The 21,249-nt window shown below is 43.3% G+C and overlaps 1 protein-coding gene across 1 annotated transcript; it reads right to left on the bottom strand.

Annotated features, from left to right (window-relative positions):
* Window positions 1-1,435: 1,435 nt before the first annotated feature.
* LOC138777121 (carboxypeptidase N subunit 2-like) lies at window positions 1,436-8,323 on the bottom strand. Its single transcript, XM_069956230.1, has 2 exons — window positions 8,270-8,323; window positions 1,436-4,292 (listed from the first exon to the last, which is right to left on the bottom strand). The coding sequence occupies exon 2, from the start codon at window positions 4,284-4,286 to the stop codon at window positions 1,749-1,751; it is 2,538 nt and encodes an 845-aa protein (XP_069812331.1). The 5' UTR covers window positions 4,287-4,292; window positions 8,270-8,323; the 3' UTR covers window positions 1,436-1,748.
* Between the last annotated feature and the right edge of the window lie 12,926 nt (window positions 8,324-21,249).

The raw sequence follows: 21,249 nt of genomic DNA, 5'->3' as shown, positions 1-21,249 counted from the left end.
AAAGTTATACAACTTTGTAATGTATGTTATGTCTGTGAATGGCCCCCTTCCCCGTGTTTCCCCCCACCCACGCTAGACCCGGAAGTGTAGTGCATTATACTCACCGCATGTCGTGTCGTCCACGGTCTCCGATCGTCAGCAGTGACGTCTTCTTCGTGAGTCCGGCGGATCTTCCCGAGTGCTGGCCACCCTCTGCAGCGTCATCCGAAGCTCAGCCGCGATTGGCTGAGCATAACTGTGCTCAGCCAATCGCGGCTGAGCGGCTGATGACGCGGCCACGTCATCAGCTGCTCAGCCGCGATTGGCTGAGCACAGTTATGCTCAGCCAATCGCGGCTGAGCTTCGGATGACGCTGCAGAGGGCGGCCGGCACTCGGGAAGATCCGCTGGCCTCCCGAAGAAGACGTCACTGCTGAGGATCGGAGACCGTGGTCGGCACGTGACAGGTATGTATAGCGCACCACACTTCCGGGTACACGGGTGGGGGTGGTGGGACACGGGGAAGGGGGCCATTCACAGACATAACATACATTACAAAGTTGTATAACTTTGTAATGTGTGTTATTCTGTGAATAATTTTTTATCGCCGGACAACCCCTTTAATGAAGTGGTGCCTCCGACTCCTCGGCACTTAGAGAAGTCAGAGGTGTGGTCCGGCAGGGCCGGTAATGTCAGGAGTCAGAGCGGGGAGCGATATTATGAGCGGAGGGTGGAGGAGCTCACTCACACTGCTGCCATCCCATACGCGCTGGAACCGGAAGTCCATAAAACTTTGTTAACTACGAGAAAATGTACCCGGCGCTGCCCGGGTTTAAAGTGTCAGTGTGTTAATTAGATTTGTTCCAAGTTCGCCCAGGAGACAAATCTATGCCCCTGTTTTTGTTTTTGTTTTGTTTAAGGAAAAATCTCCAGGAGCCCTATATATCCCTTTATACGCTATATACCACGACAATTCTGCACTCTTTATGTAAATTGTAGGTTAGAAATAAGCTAAAAACTTTAAACATCCTAAATACCTAATAGCCAAATTGAGATGTCATCATGTGATCAGACTGTATACAGAGCCTGGTTATATACAACATTGTCAGTTTTATGTACAGATCCGGGTTATATACAACATTGTCAGTGTTATATACAGCTTGGTTATATACAACATTGTCAGTGTTATATACAGCCTGGTTTTATGCAACATTGGCAGTGTAGTATAAAGCCTGGTTATATGCAACATTGGCAGTGTTATACAGTATACAGCCTGGCATACAACATTAACAGTGTTATACTGAGCCTGATTATATACAACATTGGCAGTGTTATATACAGCCGGGTTATGTAAAACATTGGTAGTGTTATACAGAGCCTGGTTATATACAACATTGGTAGTGTTAGTGGAGGTCCCCCCCCCCCCCCCGCTGACTGCAGACCATAAGTAAGGTGTGTATGCAGAAAACCTGCAGCCTATAATAATCTGGCCCTCTTAGGCACTACCTTTCATCCTTGGTGAGGACAACACAGAAGAGGTTTCAAAGTTTCCAATACTGTATATTAGTGATGTCACTTTTTTTTTTTTTTTTTTTTTTTTTTTAGAAAATGAAACCTATTTGATCTACTAAATTGAGGGAAATAGATTATATGTGCATTTCCTAGAATTAGTGTGTATTAGGGTTTTGTCTAAACTTTCCTATGTAATAACATATTAAAATATATATTTTGGCCAGAGTTCTCCTTTAACACTTTAATTGCATTACACACTTAAGTCTTCTCCTTTTTACTATACATATAAACCAGTCTTACAGGATGTTCTGTTACCTTTACACTACGAATAGATTTGTGTAATCTGTAAGCAAATATTATTAAGAAAATTGTAGTAGAGATTTCAAAACATAGTAAAGTTAGATAGGAGACAAATAAATAGCGACAGTGATTATCTCTGGATCCAAAGAGAAAACCATTGCCTTTTAACTTTGATGTGACTGGTGAAGGTGGTATAGAGTTTACAGTTGCTGTGGGCACAACTTTCAAGGCACTTATGTTGCTTTCTGTAGAAGTAGTTTGCATTAAAATGACTGTTGTGGGTAAAGTTGTAGATGTCTCTGTGGTTGGCATACATGTAGATGTGATTTCAGTAGAAGAAACAACTGTTGTCATCTTCTGTGTTGTGAATAAACTAATTAGCCCGAGTGAAGTGAATGCAGTCTTAGATGTAGTTGCCTTTGGGGTTAAAGGTGGCAAAAAGGTGCTGAGAGTCAGTGTTGAGGTCTTGGGAGGTGTTGTAGATGCTTCATGTGTTGTTGCAGCATGTGTAGTACATGCAGTTGATGTGGCCTGAGGATTGCTTGTTGGCTTCATGACTGGAGTTGTCTTTTGGAGAGTCGTAGTCTCAGCACTGGTGAAAGGCAAAGATGTTTTTTCCTGCAGAGTGGTTAGTTTCACTGTAGTGACTGTTGTAGGTTCAGTGGTTGTGGGATTAGTGGTTACCATGGTTGTTATCGCTTGATTTGTGACCTCTATGGTTGTAGTTTGCGGTAAAGTTGTCTCTTGGGCTGTTGTAATTTTTGCAGTTGTAGGTTGTGGCGTTGTCATTTTTGCAGTTGTAGAAGCTTGTGGCGTTGTCATTTTTGCAGTTGTAGTGGGTTGTGGTGTTGTATTTTCTGTGGTTGCCATTTTAGTTGTCATTTTTGTTGTGACTACCATGGTTGTTGTTTGCATGAAAGTTGTTTCTTGAGGTGTTGAAACCCTTAAAGTTGTAAATCCTGGAGTTTTAATCTCTGTTGTAAATTGTGTGGTTGGTATAAGATGAGTTGACATTTCAGTTGTAGTTGGCAGAAGGGTGTTTTCATGAGTGGTAGCCATAAGAGTTGTTTTAGACTTTCCAGTAGTGAGCTGCGGAGTTGTGTAGATGGTAGTTGTGGCTGCTTTGGTGGTTGTTTGTTGTGTTGTCCTTGGAGTTGTTAAACAGATTAATTCATCAAACTTTATAGAGATTATAATTTGTCCTTTGAGGTTATTTGGCGATTCGCACAATACCATATCACTGTCTTTTATTACTGCTTTATTGTCATTTATCCAGGTATACAAATCCTGTAGGTTACAGTCACAAGCCCAGGGATTTCTCTTTAAATATAGACTAGCAAGTTTTGGCAGTGACTGAATCGGTCCAACATTGAGACTGGTGAACTTGTTGTTACTAAGTCTAAGGGTCTTTAACTTTGGGAGGAATGAGAAAACCTCATCTTGTAAGATGTTAAGATAATTTCCCTCCACACTAAGCTCTGTTAGTTTTTTAAGATCAGAAAATGTTTCCTTGTTTAGCATAGTAATCTTGTTTGAAGAAAGTAACAACTTTGTCAAAAACTTGAAGTTATTAAATGCAGTTACAGGAATATCAGTTAATTCATTCTTACTCAGATCAAGTTCTGTAACATTATTTCCATCTGTTATTGCATCTGGAAGCCTCTTAAGTTTATTTGCATTCATTTTGAGATTCTTTATCTTATTTAGCCCAAATAGCATTTGATCTGGAAGTTCTTCTAACAGATTACTGTCCAAATGCAACCTTTCAAGATTTTTTGAATTAGCAAGAAAACCTTTGGGCCATACTTTTAGTTTGTTGGTACTTATACTAAATTCACGCAGATTCTGGTTGTTGTCCACTAATCCTTGAGGAAGTTCAGTTAGCTCATTTTCATAGAGACGAAGGACTTCTAAGTCAGGTAATTTACTAAATATGTCCTCAGATAACTGAGTCAATTTATTTTTTGCTAGATGCATAAATTTGAGTTTTCCAAGTGTGTCGAATATGCCTGGAGGTAAGGAGGGTAACTTGTTGACATTAATGAAAAGCTCTTCTAAATTGTGTAAGTCATCAAAAACTCCTTGATCCAAAGAACTAATGTCGTTGCTTCGAAGAACCAGCTTCTTCAGACTGCTAAGTTTGTTGAAGATTCCAGCCTTAAGGTCATGCAAATCTGAATTACCAGATATTTCTAGTTCCACAAGGCTTGGTAGATTATCAAAGGCACCATTTTCTATTACGCTTATTTTATTATTAATGAAGGATATTTTTTCCAAGTGGCTCATGTATTTGAATGCATCTTTTCGGATGGTCGAAATTCCAGTCTCCACAAAGAATATCTCTCTTGTTTTTGGGTTGATGGTTTTAGGTACTTCAGTAATAGTGTCCTTCGTAAAAACTTCTTGGTAATCTTTGGGACAATCATAGTCATTTTTACAAGTTGAAGTTAAGTCAAAGGTTCCAAAAAAAGCCAGAAGGAACAAAATCAAATGCATTTTTTTCTGTGAAAACATAAAATAGGGAACAGTGCATTAGATATAGGTTGTATGCACACACCATGTAAATACTATACTGTTGAATTATTGTGTAAATCTGTACTGGAATCTAAATTTAAAAATACAGACCCAGATTTATGAAAGGGTATAAAATATACACTGGTTTAAACTGACCACAGCAACCAATCTCAGCTCCTTTTTCATTATACCAGAGCAGAAAGCTGAGCTGTAATTGGTTGTGATAGGCAGTTTACACCCTTTGATAAATCTACCCCATAATGTTTTCTAGCCATTGGGGAAGATTTATCAAACTGGTGTAAAGTGAAACTGTCTCAGTTGCCCCTAGCAACCAATCAGATTCCAACTTTCTTCCTTAAAGAGAACCAATCATCAATGAAAATAAAAAAATTTTTTTTCCCTAATTAGATGTATTTACTTATTTTATTAATATTTGTAAATATAATTTATTACTTTTTTGGCTGTGTTTTTAAAATATTAACTTTTTACTTTCCTATCTCGCGCCGGCTCTTTTCAAAAGAGCCGGCGCGAGACAGGAAGCTCACGTCATGCAAAGAGGCAAGGCAAGGCCATCTTGATGACGTCACTTGCGTTCCACCGCTGGAACGCAAAAGACTAAATCAAGATGGCGGCGCCGGTCTTGCTGTAGCGGACCAGAGGATCAGGTAAAGTATAAGATACAGACTGCAAAGGCAGTCTGTATCTTCATTTTGTCTATTTATTAAGATACAGACTGCCTTTGCAGTCTGTATCTTATACTTTACCTGATCCTCTTGTTCGGTGCAGGAAGGCCACGCGCCGCCATCTTGAATACGTCACTTTGCGTTCCAGCGGTGGAACGCAAGTAGCAAAATCAAGATGGCGGCGCCGGCCTTGCTGTAGCGGACCAGAGGATCAGGTAAAGTATAAGATACAGACTGTAAAGGCAGTCTGTATCTTTCTGAAGTCTATTTATGAAGATACAGACTGCATTTGCAGTCTGTATCTTATACTTTACCTGCTCCTTTGTTCCGGTGCAGTAATGCCAGGGGCCGCCATCTTGTTGATGTCACGCTGGAACGCACCGCTGGAACGCACGTGACGTCATCAAGATGGCGGTGGCCGGCATTACTGCACCGGAACAAAGGAGCAGGTAAAGTATAAGATACAGACTGCAAATGTAGTCTGTATCTTCATAAATAGACTTCATAAAGATACAGACTGCCTTTGCAGTCTGTATCTTATACTTTACCTGCTCCTTTGTTCCGGTGCATTAATGCCGGCCGCCGCCATCTTGATGACGTCACGTGCGTTCCAGCGGTGCGTTCCAGCGTGACGTCATCAAGATGGCGGCGCCCAGCATTACTGCACAGAGGAAGAGGAATTAGGTAAAGAATAAGATACAGACTGCAAAGGCAGTCTGTATCTTCATAGATAGACTTAGGGAGAGAGGACCTTTGATAATAGGGATAGTAAATTTTAGGTGATTGGTTCTCTTTAAAGACTCTTTGGAAAATGAAAGGTGGAATCTGAATGGTTGCTAGGGGCAACTAAGACAATTCTACTTTACACCAGTGTGATAAATCTCCCCCATTGTCTATGTGAATGATTTGTTTTTACTTGCCCTATACAGTAACTTCTTCATTAACCCAGGCTGTGGAGCAAGAGGGAGAGTAAAGTAACATACTCCTCCACATCAGTGTCTGTCATGACATAGAATAGTAGATTTCTCATGGGCTGTTTCACACATAGTATTTCTGTAGGTCTTTTGGTCAATATTTGTTTAACCACAATCAGTAGTGGAACTAACAGGGCAAAGGTATAATGGAAAGATTTGCACAGTTTCTGTATTTTCAACCCACTCCTGGTTTTGGTTGAAAAAAAGACTGACCATATGTGTAACACAGCATAGCCATAGGCTGTAGAAGAAGAAAGCAACATTTTTCATCTTACACTCGGCATGTATAGTGTTCTTTCATAAGTCAAGTCAGTGGCGTAGCTAACATTGTTTTGCAGCATGTAAGAGAACATTGGGTCACTCACACACTACAGTACATAGGGGGTTAAGCAGAAGGTAGTCTTCTCCTGCACCTGCAGTATGTATCTAACAATAAGGGCTCCTAATGTCCTAATGGTTAAAAAAAACGGTGCACAGACAGAACAAACAGCCATTGGCTCTCTGTATATAAATGGTTCTGAAAAAAAAATAAAAAAAATAAAAGATTGCAACCTGGAACTTGGTACAATATCAAAGGTGTCAATAGCCTACTTTGCTCTGTTTTAAAGCATGTGATTTCTAACATATCTGTACCTCACTTTATTTACATTAACCCCTTAAGGACTAGGCCTAAAATGGCCTTAAGGACTGTAGCAAATTTTATGAATATGACCTGTGTCACTTTATTCATTAATAACTTCGGGATGCTTTTACCTATCCGGCTGATTCTGAGATTGTTTTCTCGTGACATATGGTACTTTACATTTCTCGTAAATTGGAGTCGATACTTTTAACGAATCTTTATGGAAAAAACCAAAATAACATGAAAAATTGTGAAAAATGCATTTTTCCAACTTTGAAACTTTTCTGCTTATACAGAAAATGGTTATGCCACATAAATTATATATTAAATAGCATTAGCAACATGTCTACTTTATGTTGGCAGCATTTATTAAACTATCTTTCATTTTTTTTAGACAATAGAAAGCTTAAAATATTAGCAGCAAATTTCCAAATTTTCAGTAAAATTTCAAAATCTGATATTTTTAGGGACCTGTTCAGGTTGAGGCTATGTTCACACTATGTATGTGTGCGGCTGTATTTTTTATGCGGCTGGAAATGTGCGGCTGAAACTACGGCCGTGGGAAAAAGTAGACATGCAGCTGAAAACATACGGTCATTTACTTGGAAATCTGGTTCAACTAAAAATAACAAATAAAATCTTTAGAAAGTGATGCAAACACCTCTGGATGCATCTGGGAAAGCAGGGAAACAGTTAATATGAATTGCTATTACCGGGGTTTGCGATCCTCTGCAGTAATGCCGATGCCTCTCATGGTTAATATATTTAATTAATAAAACACATTTTCGTTGTAATAAAGTCCCTTTCATTGTTCAATAATTAAATTTAAAGGAATCCATCATTTTGCAATTAAATATACTGTTAAAATAAATATATATATATATATATAAATGTATATTTATATATATATTTATTTTTTGACAGTATATTTAATTGCACAATAATGGATTCGTTTAAATTAAATTATTGAACAGCGAAACTGATTTTATTACAACGAAAATGTGTTTTATTAATTAAATATTAATTAGTACAGAAAGCTCCATTAAAGGGGTACTCCGGTGAAAAAAAATTAACCTGCCATGGAAGGGTTAAAGTGTCACTGTCGTGAAATTTTTTTTTGCAGAAATCAATAGTCCAGGCGATTTTAAGAAACTTTGTAATTGGGTTTATTATCAGAAAAATGCATTTTTATCATAAAAAAAGCAGTTTGAAGCTCTCCCCCCTGTTTTCATTGTTCTCCTATGGAGAGAGCTAAACAAAAGACCAAAACAGGACAACAAAGAGTTAATCTACAAATATCTCACGTTATCTTCTTGGACAGTCACCAGTGACCTGTCTGGGCTCGGATTACAGCTGTCACCCAGCTCCGTGCCTGTAATCCTCTGTTATCTGCTTTCTGCTGCCGGCTAACTCCCTCCTTCCTCCTCCCCCCTCCCCTCTCCCTAGAACAGACAGGGTACGTCTCCTGAAACAAGTCACAATTTTCAGATTTTTTGGAGTGGATGAAAAAGAGGAAGGAGGGGGGGACCTGGGAAAAGGCTTTTTACATGCAGATAATGGCAGATTTGGCCAATAAACCCAATTACAAAGTTTCTTAAAATCGCCTGGACTATTGATTTCTGCAAAAAAAAAAAAATACGACAGTGACTCTTTAAGCCAAATTATATAACATTGCAATATATTTACATAATGGGTTCCTGCAGCTTGCTCTTCTTTTTGAAACCTGCACCACCCCACAGGAAGTTGTGCAACTGAAGTCCTCCACTTGACTGTCGACCCCCGTTTTCGGGCGCCATTTTGTGACAAATCGTCACTAACGAACTTCTCTGTCTCTCCCAATATGCCAATCATCTTTCTGGTCACCAGGTCTTCCTGGTTTCCTCTGATTGGTCAGAATCAGCCAATCAGCGGCGTCCCTGTGCACAGGCTCACTGTTCTGCTGATCATAGGAATGCCGGGAACATCCACCAGCAGGGGGCAGCATCACAGAGAGATAGGGAGATAAAGCATGGTTGCAGCATCTCCCTCCGTCCTGACTGGAGACTCCTCTCCTCCTGAAGCAGCTGTCAGCTGCCTGCACAGAGGAGCATCCTGTGTGGTTGGATCACCTCTGACCCAGTGGCGTAGCTACCATGAAGGCAGGGAAGGCAGTTGCTATGGGGCCCTGCACTGCAGGGGGCTCGGGGGCCCGCCTGGCCTGTCTCCCCTGTCTTCAAGGTAGCTACGCTACTGATGGTTAAGCACCCTGCCAGAGACGCAGAAGGGAGCGTCTGCAATCCCCTCTGAAACACCTCTGCACCTCCCCCGGACACAGGCTCAGAGCGTCCTGCACCAGTGTCCCCCTCTCCACAAGTGGAACAGTCCCGGGATGTTCCGCTAAGCCCCGCCCCCATCGCGACAAGCCCCGCCCCCAGCGCCCACCGCGGGTGGGATATTCGCTCATCGCACAGGGCCTGAGGAGGAGACACAGCAGGAAGATGGTAACTATCACTGCCAGCTGGAAGTAACCAGCTTCCCTGGCATCCTGTATAATGGGGTCACCAGCTTCCCTGGCATCCTGTATAATGGGGGTCACTCAGCTTCCCTGGCATCCTGTATAATGGGGTCACCAGCTTCCCTGGCATCCTGTATAATGGGGGTCACTCAGCTTCCCTGGCATCCTGTATAATGGGGGTCACCAGCTTCCCTGGCATCCTGTATAATGGGGGTCACTCAGGCTCAGCTTCCCTGGCATCCTGTATAATGGGGGTCACTCAGGCTCAGCTTCCCTGGCATCCTGTATAATGGGGGTCACTCAGGCTCAGCTTCCCTGGCATCCTGTATAATGGGGGTCACCAGCTTCCCTGGCATCCTGTATAATGGGGGTCACCAGCTTCCCTGGCATCCTGTATAATGGGGTCACCAGCTTCCCTGGCATCCTGTATAATGGGGGTCACCAGCTTCCCTGGCATCCTGTATAATGGGGGTCATTCAGGCTCAGCCTCCCTGGCATCCTGTATAATGGGGTCACCAGCTTCCCTGGCATCCTGTATAATGGGGTCACCAGTTTCCCTGGCATCCGGTATTATGGGGTCACTCAGCTTCCCTGGCATCCTGTATAATGGGGTCACCAGCATCCCTGGCATCCTGTATAATGGGGGTCACCAGCTTCCCTGGCATCCTGTATAATGGGGTCACTCAGCTTCCCTGGCATCCTGTATAATGGGGTCACCAGCTGCCCTGGCATCCTGTATAATAGGGGTTACCAGCTTCCCTGGCATCCTTTATAATGGGGTCACTCAGCTTTCCTGGTATCCTGTATAATGGGGTCAGTCAGTCTCCCTGGTATCCTGTATAATGGGGTCAGTCAGCCTCCCTGGTATCCTGTATAATGGGGTCATCCCGCTTCCCTAGCATCTTGTATAGTAGTCAGTATAATGGAGGTCACCCCCTGGACTCAGAGCTGCCCCAACCAGCAGGGACTCTAAACGGCCTACTACCACTCACCCCCCCCCCCCCACCCCAGGGCACAGCGTCTCAGAGCTGCCAAATGCAGGGGGACAGCTCCATATCGCTGGTACAGGTAATATGTTGGGGGGCCCCATACACTTTTTTGCTATGGGGCCCCATGAATCCTAGTTACGCCCCTGCTCTGACCCCCTAGCCCTCTCCTGCCAGGACCTTGCACAGGGACAGCCACCGCTCCTTCCTCCTTCTGTGTCACTGATAAGGTGTGTGTGGGGGAGGGGGGTTGTATGCTCCCTGCTAGCTTACAGAGAAGCATAAGTGTGGAGTTTTATTCCTACAGGAGCTGTGACATAGGACTACAACTCCCAATGTGGTTTGTCTGCTGCCCCCCATCCAAAGGCACAGACAGACCACACTGGGAGTTGTAGTCCCACACTGTCTATATAGTAAGGTACCCTGTGACTGCAGCTCCTGTAGGACTGAAAACTCCTTATGTGTAATAGTCACCCTGCATACAGTCATAGAATTACTACCAAGTGTTTCATATTACCTTGCAGTGCCAGGCTGGATGTATATGTATACATATATGCAGTGTCAGACTAAATAGAGATATATAGTATGTGCAGTAGCAGGTTGGATGTATATATATATATATATATATATATATATATATATATATATGCATGTGTATATATATATATATATATATATATATATATATATAGTAAGTGCAGTAGCAGGCTGGAGATGGTGGTATCAGGTCTGGTGTGGCGGTGTTATCCAGTCACAGCATGGCGGTATTGGTCAGGTCTGGTGTGGCAGTGTTATCCAGTCACAGTATGGCGGTATTGGTCAGGTCTGGTATGGCGGTGTTATCCAGTCACAGTATGGCGGTATTGGTCAGGTCTGGTATGGTGTTGTTATCCAGTCACAGTATGGCAGTATTGGTCAGGTCTGGTATGACAGTTTTATCCAGTCACAGTATGGCGGTATTGGTCAGGTCTGGTGTGGCAGTGTTATCCAGTCACAGTATGGCAGTATTGGTCAGGTCTGGTATGGAGTTGTTATCCAGTCACAGTATGGCAGTATTGGTCAGGTCTGATATGACAGTGTTATCCAGTCACAGTATGGCGGTATTGGTCAGGTCTGGTGTGGCAGTGTTATCCAGTCACAGTATGACGGTATTGGTCAGGTCTGGTGTGGCAGTGTTATCCAGTCACAGTATGGCAGTATTGGTCAGGTCTGGTATAGCGGTGTTCTTCAGTCACAGTATGGCGGTATTGGTCAGGTCTGGTATGGTGGTGTTATCCAGTCACAGTATGGCGGTATTGGTCAGGTCTGGTATGACAGTTTTATCCAGTCACAGTATGGCGGTATTGGTCAGGTCTGGTATGACAGTGTTATCAAGTCACAGTATGGCGGTATTGGTCAGGTCTGGTATGACAGTGTTATCAAGTCCCAGTATGTTGATATCAGGTCAGGCAGGCTCAATGAGCAGATCGCCGATAACACTGATCAATGCTATGCTTATGGCATAGCAATCATCGGTGTAGAAATCAAAGTACTGTATGTAAAAGTCCCCCAAAGGGACTTCAAATGTGTAAAAAAAAAAAAAGTTGAAAACACTAACACACTACCCCAAAACCCCTCCCCAAATAAAAGTTGAAATCAAGCCCCCATCCCATTATATAAATAAAACATAAAAATAAATAAACATATAATATACCGTAGCGTGCATAATTGTCCAATCTATTAAAATATAATAATCGTCATTGCAAACGGTGAACGGCGTACACGAAAAGAGGGGGGAAAAGTGAGGATTACCGATTTAATGTTACATTATATATAAGAAAAAATTAATAAAAAGTGATCAAAACGTCCGATCTTCACAAATAGGGTATTAATAAAAACTAGAGATCATGGCGGAAAAAATGACACCCCATACAGTCCCATAGGTGAAAAACTAAAACCGTTATAAGCGTCACAATAGGGCTATTTTATTAATATTTAATTGCCAAAAAAAAAGGATTTCATTTAAAAAAAATATATAACATTAGAGAATCTGTGTAACCTGCGTAGACACAGGAACCCCCCAAACGTTACCATATTGCATTCTTTTTTACGATTTCACCAATTTATATCTTCATAAATAATATAGTTGGGATTCCATCATACATGTTATGGTAAAATGAAAGACGCCATTACAAAGTACAACTATTCCTGTAACAAACAAGCCATTACATGGCCCTGTAGATAGAAAACTGAAAGTGCTAGAGCTCTTAGAAGGGGAGGAGGGAAAAATTAAAGCGCAAAGATCAAAATTTGCGCGTTCCACTGGGTCATTTTGGGCCTGGTCCTCAAAGGGTTAATGTGCAACCTTGTTTATATTTTAAGGCTACAAACACACGCCGTATCCACAGCGAGTTTCTCGCTGCGAATACGCAGTGAAACTCGCTGCGGATCCCGGCCCTGTGCTCTCAATGGCAGACAAACTCACAGCGGAGATGTACATCCCTGCTGCGAGTTTGTCCGCAGCCCGCCCCATTAACCCCTGGCCGATGTGGGGCAGCGCACTGATTGGCCGAGCAGGACGTACTGGGAACCGCCGAAGCAACCAGGAGTGGGGACCCGGTAATGTATAGTCTCCAGCGGCTGGGGGGTTAACGGGGCGGGCTGCGGATGTACATCCCTGCTGCGAGTTTATCTGCCATTGAGAGCAGTTAAAAAATGTGTAGAAAAAATCCAGACAATGCATGTGGCCAAAACCATGTGTCCATTTCTTCCCCAGTAGCCGGGAGGGGGGGGCCCATTGGAAAGTTTGCTATGGGGCCCAGCCATTTCTAGTTACACCCCTGTGTATGTGTGTTTGTGTGAATGATGCTGCAAGTGTGTGTATACAGATAATGTGTGGGGGTGCATAGTGTATATATACGTATTTGTGTGACTGAACCTTTAGTGTTTGTGTATAGATATAATGTGGGGACCTGTATATATGTCACATTAAAACATAAAGAGACATGTCATATAGAGACCCCGGCACTGCACCAATAAAAGACACCAGCACTGCACCAATAAAAGACACCAGCACTGCACCAATAAAAGACACCGACACTGCCCCAATAAAAGACACCGGCACTGCCCCAATAAAAGACACCGACACTGCCCCAATAAAAGACACCGACACTGCCCCAATAAAAGACACCGACACTGCCCCAATAAAAGACACCGGCACTGCACCAATAAAAGACACCGGCACTGCACCAATAAAAGACACCGACACTGCCCCAATAAAAGACACCGACACTGCCCCAATAAAAGACACCGGCACTGCACCAATAAAAGACACCGGCACTGCCCCAATAAAAGACACCGACACTGCCCCAATAAAAGACACCGGCACTGCACCAATAAAAGACACCGGCACTGCACCAATAAAAGACACCGGCACTGCACCAATAAAAGACACTGGCACTGCACCAATATAGAAAAATGAGAATGCTATTGTACTACTCCAATCAATATGTATACAACACAGCAAGGTAGTGCTGGTCTATATAAGTATATATGTATCATGCAGCCTACAGACATAAAGATGTCAGAGGGCAAAAACAAGCTGGGGGAGAGAGCAAAGTATGTATATCACCAGTAACATAGAGCCCAGGATCCAATGAGCCCCAACCTGGACTGCATGTTACTGGTGATATACATACTTTGCTCTCTCCCCCGGCTTGTTTTTGCACTCTGACATCTTTATGTCTTTAGGCTGCATGATACATATATATTTATATAGGAGAGCACTACCTTGCTGTATATACTTATATAGGAGAGCACTACTTGCTGTGTTGTTTACACATTGATTGGAGTAGTACTATAGCATTCTCATTTTTGTATATTGGGTACTGTTCATACTTTGGTCAGATGGACCGGTGGGAAGTTTGTTACATCATGGTCTCCTGGTATGTATCATGTATTTAAAGGGAACCAATCACGCTAAAAACGGGCATAAAACTAACGAAACGTGCTGGTACATCACCCAGCACGCTTCCCAAACATAACCCTTTACCCTGCGTACCATGTACATATAAACCGCAGAGTCAGTTTAATTATCTCCTGTATGTAAATGACCTGCTAAGTAGTCATGGTGGGCGGGTGGCTTGTTCAAGTAGTCATGGTGGGCGGGTGGCTTGTTCAAGTAGTCATGGTGGGCGGGTGGCTTGTTCAAGTAGTGGTGGCTTGAAAAGAACTGCATGCTGACGCCTGCGCGGTGTAGTACAGCAGCGTCTTCTCCCGCTGTACTGCACGTGCAATGCCGCCCCCCCCCCCCCCCCCCGTCTCCCGGTGACGTCAGCATGCAGTTCTTTTCAACACTCCCAGAGGGGCGTGATTACAGCGCCGGAGTCGGCCCAGGACCGTGACTACTTGAACAAGCCACCGGCCCACCGTGACTACTTGAACAAGCCACCCGCCCACAGTGACTACTTGAACAAGCCACCCGCCCACCATGACTACTTGAACAAGCCACCCGCCCACCATGACTACTTGAACAAGCCACCCGCCCACTGTGACTACTTGAACAAGCCACCCGCCCACCATGACTACTTGAACAAGCCACCCGTCCACCATGACTACTTGAACAAGCCACCCGCCCACCGTGACTACTTGAACAAGCCACCCGCCCACCATGACTACTTAGCAGGTCATTTACATACAGCACGGGAGATAATTAAACTATCTTTGCGGTTTATATGTACATGGTACGCAGGGTACAGGGTTATGTTTGGGAAGCGTGCTGGGTGATGTACCAGCACGTTTCCTTAGCTCTATGGCTGTTTTTAGTGTGATTGGTTCCCTTTAATGTTTTTGCTTGCTGTGTACTATTTTCAATAAAGATTTTTGGGTATTGCATTTATTTGTGCCATGCTGGTGTTTCCATATACTGAGCCCCCACAGAACTATGTATTCCGGTCTCCCAAAAAGCATTCAGTATTCAGTACACCTAGGATCATCAAAATACAACAGCTGCAGGCACTACAACTCCCAGAATTTACTGACTGTACACAATCCTAAGGATATGATGTAAGATGTAGTATATTTGAATGGACAATCCTCTGATAATAGCTGGTGCTGTATATAGATTTATTGATGGATCTTCATGGCTGATGGTTGTGACAGACTGCAGCCACTAGAAGCCTCTACACAGCCATCAATTGTTAAAGGATTGTCATCTCTAGAACTACAACTCCCAGCATACCCTCATAGCTGAATAAGTGTAAGGCATTCTGAGAGCAGTAGTTCAACTAGTTGTGGACACAGATCAATCCAGCATAAAATCAGGTCAGCATGTTAATTCTCAATGGTTCTTCATTGGTGGGCACCAATGGGATCATTTTCCCTGGTGGGCCCCAAGTAGCACAGTCGAACAATGGATAGATAGATATTTAGATAAGAGATATAGCATCCCAGCCTCTGGCTCTGTAGGGGTGGGGGATTTCACTACAGGCTTCTCTGTCACCCCCTCTGTGACTTGCCATCTAGTGTGGCTCCTCAGATGGCACAGCCACAACTCCCAGTATGCCATGGTGACATTACATGATGGGAGTTGTAGTTAAAGGGGTAAGGGGTATTCCCCTCATAATCAAAAAAAAATTAAATGCTAGACAACCTTGCCAGTCATACTCACTAAGTCCCTATGAGCATTTTGAGCCATCTCACTCCTCTTTATGTGCTGACATTCTTGTTTTTGCACTTTTTTGTATACAGCTAACATGGCGCCCACTGGGAAACTACATTTCCCATCATGCATTGCAGCACTGTCATTGGTCCATGTGTGTGCCACCCTCTGCTTACTCATTATGCAACAAGTTGGACAGTCCTGCACATTATCGGCATCTTCAGCGGCATCTTCCCGAACCATACCCAACCACCCCCGCCCCCATCCGCCCACACCCCACACTCCCGGACACAAGTGACAGGCAGCATCTGCAGCATCTCCCCGAACAATTGCCCCCTCCCGGCTGCCCGCACCCCCTTCACCTTCCAAGGACAGAAGTGACAGGCGGCATCAGCAGCTCTGATGCTGCCTATAACTTCTGTCCCAGGAAGGTGGGGGGGAGGGGGCGGGGAGATGCTGCAGATGCCGCCATGCTTCTTCATTTTATTAACTAATAAAAGTTTTGAGGGGAACACCCCTTTAACTCCCATCTTGTACTGTCACTACAACATGAAGATGGGCCTTGTAGTTATGCAACCAGGAGAGCTGGTTGCATAACTTTAAGCCCTATCCTCATGTTGTGGTGATAGTATAAGATGGGAGTTGTAGTTCTGCAACCTGGAGCTGTTGAACTTGCATAGCTACAAGCCCCATCCTAATGTTGCTGGGAAAATACCTGATGGTAGTTGTAGTTTTCATACTTGGAGCCCTCCCGATTGCATAACTACAGCTACCATCATGTACCATCACCACAATATGAGGATGGGGCTTTTAGTTATGCAACCAGGAGAGCTCCAAGTTGGAACAATACAACTCCCATAGAGTATTTAGCCAAAACATGACCATGGGTGTTGTAGTTCTGCAACTTGGAGCTCTCCTGGTTACATAACTACAACTATCATCATGTACCATCAGCACAAGATAAGGATGGGGATCGTAGCTATGTAACCAGGAGAGCTCCAAGTTGCAGAACTACAACACCCATGGTCATGTTTTGGCTAAATACTCTATGGGAGTTGTATTGTTCCAACTTGGAGCTCTCCTGGTTGCATAACTAAAAGCCCCATCCTCATATTGTGGTGATGGCACATGATGGTAGCTGTAGTTATGCAATCGGGAGGGCTCCAAGTTGCAGAACTACAACTCCCATTTTGTACAATGTTGTATTTACAACATTACTATGTCAGCAGGGGTTTGTTTGCTTTTCAGGACACACTTCACACACATAGTCTGTTGCTTAGCAACAGGATTGGCAGTTGGTCATGTGGTAGGGCAGTGAGAAGAAACAAAGGGGACCATAGAGAGGCCAGGGGACTCCTAGAGCGTCTTGACAGCCAGAGGGGAATATAGAGAGTCAGACTGGAGCTCATGCGCTGGAGATGTTGATAAAACAGAAAGTAGATACGTTTTTTACTGAATCTATGCAGGCGAATGGGGGCTGCAAAGGGGAGTTAAAAAAAAAAAATAAACACAACAAGACAAAGTGATGACGCATCGTACAGATGTATGAATAAATTAGTTTTTTTTCCATGATCACCGGAGTACTCCTTTATGAATATGAATATATTGCCGGCAATAGAGCATTCTGTACTAATCACTTTACTTTAATTAAAACATCAAATGTTTCTTCTAATTATGTTATCACAATAGCATTATTAGAAGAAACATTTAGAATTATATGTGCGCTCAGCTGATTGGCTGATCGGCTCAGCGCACATATAAAGAGCCGGTCCGCAGTACAGTGACTTCATTGTGCTGCGGACCAGCGAAGAGGACACATCGGGGTGAGTATAGAGCTCTCCCCACCCCCTCCCCTGCACTGCACCCATCCCAGCAAGGAAGGGGGGTCACTTAACCCCTTCCTTGCTGAGATGGGTGCAGTCTGACATCAGTCTGGCCCCCAAGGGGTTAAGGGGGATGCAATACATCCTCCCTTAACCCCTTGGGGGCCACACTGTAAGCAGCGATCTGTAAAGATGCTGCATACTGTAAGGAGCACAACACCGCTCACAATGATGGGTGTTGTGCTCCTGTTTGTGTGTTTTTTGTGTGTTTCTCCCTTTTTGTTTTTCAGATATCGGTATCCTGTGTATTACGTCGGATTCCGTGGACTACGTCGATGACCAGCGGTTGTTGGGTGTTTTTTTTTTTTATAAAATGGTCAATGAGGGGTGTGGGGGTGTTTTTATTTGAATAAAAAAAAATTTCACTTGTGTGTTGTCTTTATTTCTTTACTTTATAGACTTAGTAGTGGAAGCCGTCTAATAGACGGAATCCATTATTAAGTTGGAGCCTAGTGTTAGCCGGTATAAAATGGCTAACACTAACCCCCTATTATTACCCCAGTACCCAATGCCACCAGGGGTACTGGGAAGAGCCGGGTGCCAGTGGTCCCGGAGCGTCAAAATTGTCGCTCCTGGATCGGGCGGCAGCAGGCTGGTAAGATTTAGGCTGGGGAGGGCCTAAACCAATGGCTCTTCCCACCCTGGTGTTACCAGGCTGCTGTCGCTTGGTTTTTAACCCGGCTGGTTATAAAAATAGGGGGGACCCTATGCGTTTTTTTTTTTTTAATAAATAAATTTAAAAAAAACGCATAGGGTCCCCCCTATTTTTTTAACCAGCCGGGTTAAAAACCAAACGACAGCAGCCTGGTAACACCAGGGTGGGAAGAGCCAATTTTTTAGCCCCTCCCCAGCCTAAATCTTACCAGCCTGCTGCGCCAATTTTGACGCTCTGGGACCACTGACACCCGTCTCTTCCCAGTACCCCTGGTGGCATTGGGTACTGGGGTAATAATGGGGGGGTTAGTGTTAGCCATTATATTCCGGCTAACACTAGGCCCCAACTTAGTAATGGATTCCATCTATTAGACGGCTTCCACTACTAAGTCTATAAAGTAAAGAAATAAAGACAACACACAAGTGAAATTTTTTTTTTATAAAAAAAAAAAACACCCCCACACCCCTCATTGACCATTTTATAAAAAAAAAAAACACCAAACAACCGCTGGTCATCGAAGTAGTCCACGGAATCCAACGTAATCCACAGGATACCGATATCTGAAAAACAAAAAGGGAGAAACACACAAAAAACACACAAACAGGAGCACAACACCCATCATTGTGAGCGGTGTTGTGCACCTTACCGTATGCAGCATCTTTACAGATCGCTGCTTACAGTCTGGCCCCCAAGGGGTTAAGGGAGGATGTGTTGCATCCCCCTTAACCCCTTGGGGGCCAGACTGATTTCAGACTGCACCCATCCCAGCAAGGAAGGGGTGAAGTGACCCCCCTTCCTTGCTGGGAGGGGTGCAGTGCAGGGGAGGGGGTGGGGAGATCTGTATACTCACCCCGATGTATCCTCTTTGCTGGTCCGCAGCACAATAAAGTCACTGTGCTGCGGACCCGCTAATTATATGTGCGCTGAGCCGATCAGCCAATCAGCTCAGCGCACATATAATTCTAAATGTTTCTTCTAATAATGCTATTGTGATAACATAATTAGAAGAAACATTTGATGTTTTAATTAAAGTAAAGTGATGATTAGTACAGAATGCTCTATTGCCGGCAATATGAATTAACGGCTTATGGAGCTTCCTGTACTAATTAATATTTAATTAATAAAACACATTTTCGTTGTAATAAAATCAGTTTCTTTGTTCAATAATTTAATTTAAACGAATCCATCATTGTGCAATTAAATATACTGTCAAAAAATAAATAAATATATATATATATATATATATATAAATATATATATAGATGAACCAGCAGCACTCTGTTCTTTGTAGTTCAAAACAAAAGTGTCTTTATTCCATATAAGTGCGACGTTTCAACCGCCTCTCGCTGTCTTTTTCAAGCATGCTTGAAAAATACCGCGAGAGGCGGTTGAAACGTCGCACTTTTATGGAATAAAGACACTTTTGTTTTGAACTACAAAGAACAGAGTGCTGCTGGTTCATCTATATATATACTACAGTGGACCGACCCACTGGCACCAGTTATCACAAGTTGTGCTGCTCTCATCCTTTGAATATATATAAATATACATTTATTTATATATATATATATATATATTTATTTTAACAGTATATTTAATTGCACAATGATGGATTTGTTAGAATTAAATAATGGAACAACGAAAGGGACTTTATTACAAAGAAGATGTGTTTTATTAATTTAATATATTAACTATTAGAGGCATCGGCATTCGGCATCATTGCCGACTATTTTTGAAGTACTCCGTACGGACCGCCTGTCAATCTACGGCTGCATTTCCAGCCGCAAACAATGGTCTTGTTCATTTTTTACGGGTCCATTTACCATAGGGCCGTAGATTCATACATAGTGTGCACTGTGCAGCCGTATATCGTATACTTTCCAGCGTACGCATGAACCGGAAAAATCCGGCCGATGATTTACCGCCCGCAATACAGCCGCACAGATACATAGTGTGAACCTAGCCTTAAAGTGTATTTTAGGCGACTATGTTAGAAAGCCCCACAAAGCACCCCATTTCAGAAACTGCACCCCCCAAACTCTGCAAAAGCACACCCAGAAAGTTTAACCCTTTAGGGTAGTCAAAGAAATAAAAGCTAAGTGTGTAAGAAATTTGAAAATTTTAATTTTCTGTGCAGAGATTTTAATGTAATCCAATATCTTTCATAATTATAAACCTATTACCAGAGAAATGCACCCCAATATTGATTGCTCCATTACTGCAGTTTATAGAAATACCCCATATGTGGCCCTATTGCGCTATTTGACGCAACCACAAGCCTCAGATACAAAGGAGAGCCTAGTGAATTTCAACGCCTCCATTATATTTAGTCATTTTTGACTGTACCACTTCAGGTTGGCAGAGGCTCTGGGGTGCCAAAACCTAAAAAAACACCCCTAAAGGGACACCATTTAGAAAACTACACCCCTCAAGGAATAAAACAAGGGGTGCGGTGAGCATCTGGACCCCACAGGTGCTTCACAGATTTTCAGAACAATGTGGCGTGAAAAAAGAAAAATTTATTTTTTACACTAAAACGTTGTTCTAGCCTTCAATTTTTCATTTTCACAAAGGGATAAAAGAAATAAAAACCCAAAAACCGTGTAGCAGTTTCTCCCGAGTACGGCAATACCCCACATGTGGACATAAAGTGCCAAGCGGGCGCAGGACTAGCCTCCAAAGGGAAAGAGCGCCAATTGGCTTTTGGAAGCTGAATTTCACTGGAAAGGATTTCAAGGGTCATGTCGCATTTACAAAGCGATCGTGCTGCCAAAACACTGGAAACCCCCCACAAGTGACCCCATTCTGGAAACGACACCCCTCAAGAAATCTAATATGGGGTGCACTCAGCATATGGACCCCACTGGTGACGGACACAAATGTGAAACAATGTGACGTGAAAGGGAAAATTTTCATTTTTTCACTTTCACGGCACAAATGTGCCCGTCATCAAGGGGTCCATATCCTCATTGCACGCCTTGTTAGATTCCCTGTGGGGTGTAGTTTCCAG

Source organism: Dendropsophus ebraccatus, unplaced genomic scaffold (genome assembly GCF_027789765.1).
Source record: "Dendropsophus ebraccatus isolate aDenEbr1 unplaced genomic scaffold, aDenEbr1.pat pat_scaffold_501_ctg1, whole genome shotgun sequence".
NCBI classification, from domain to species: Eukaryota; Metazoa; Chordata; class Amphibia; order Anura; family Hylidae; genus Dendropsophus; species Dendropsophus ebraccatus.
This window is presented reverse-complemented; position numbering and strand designations above follow the sequence as displayed.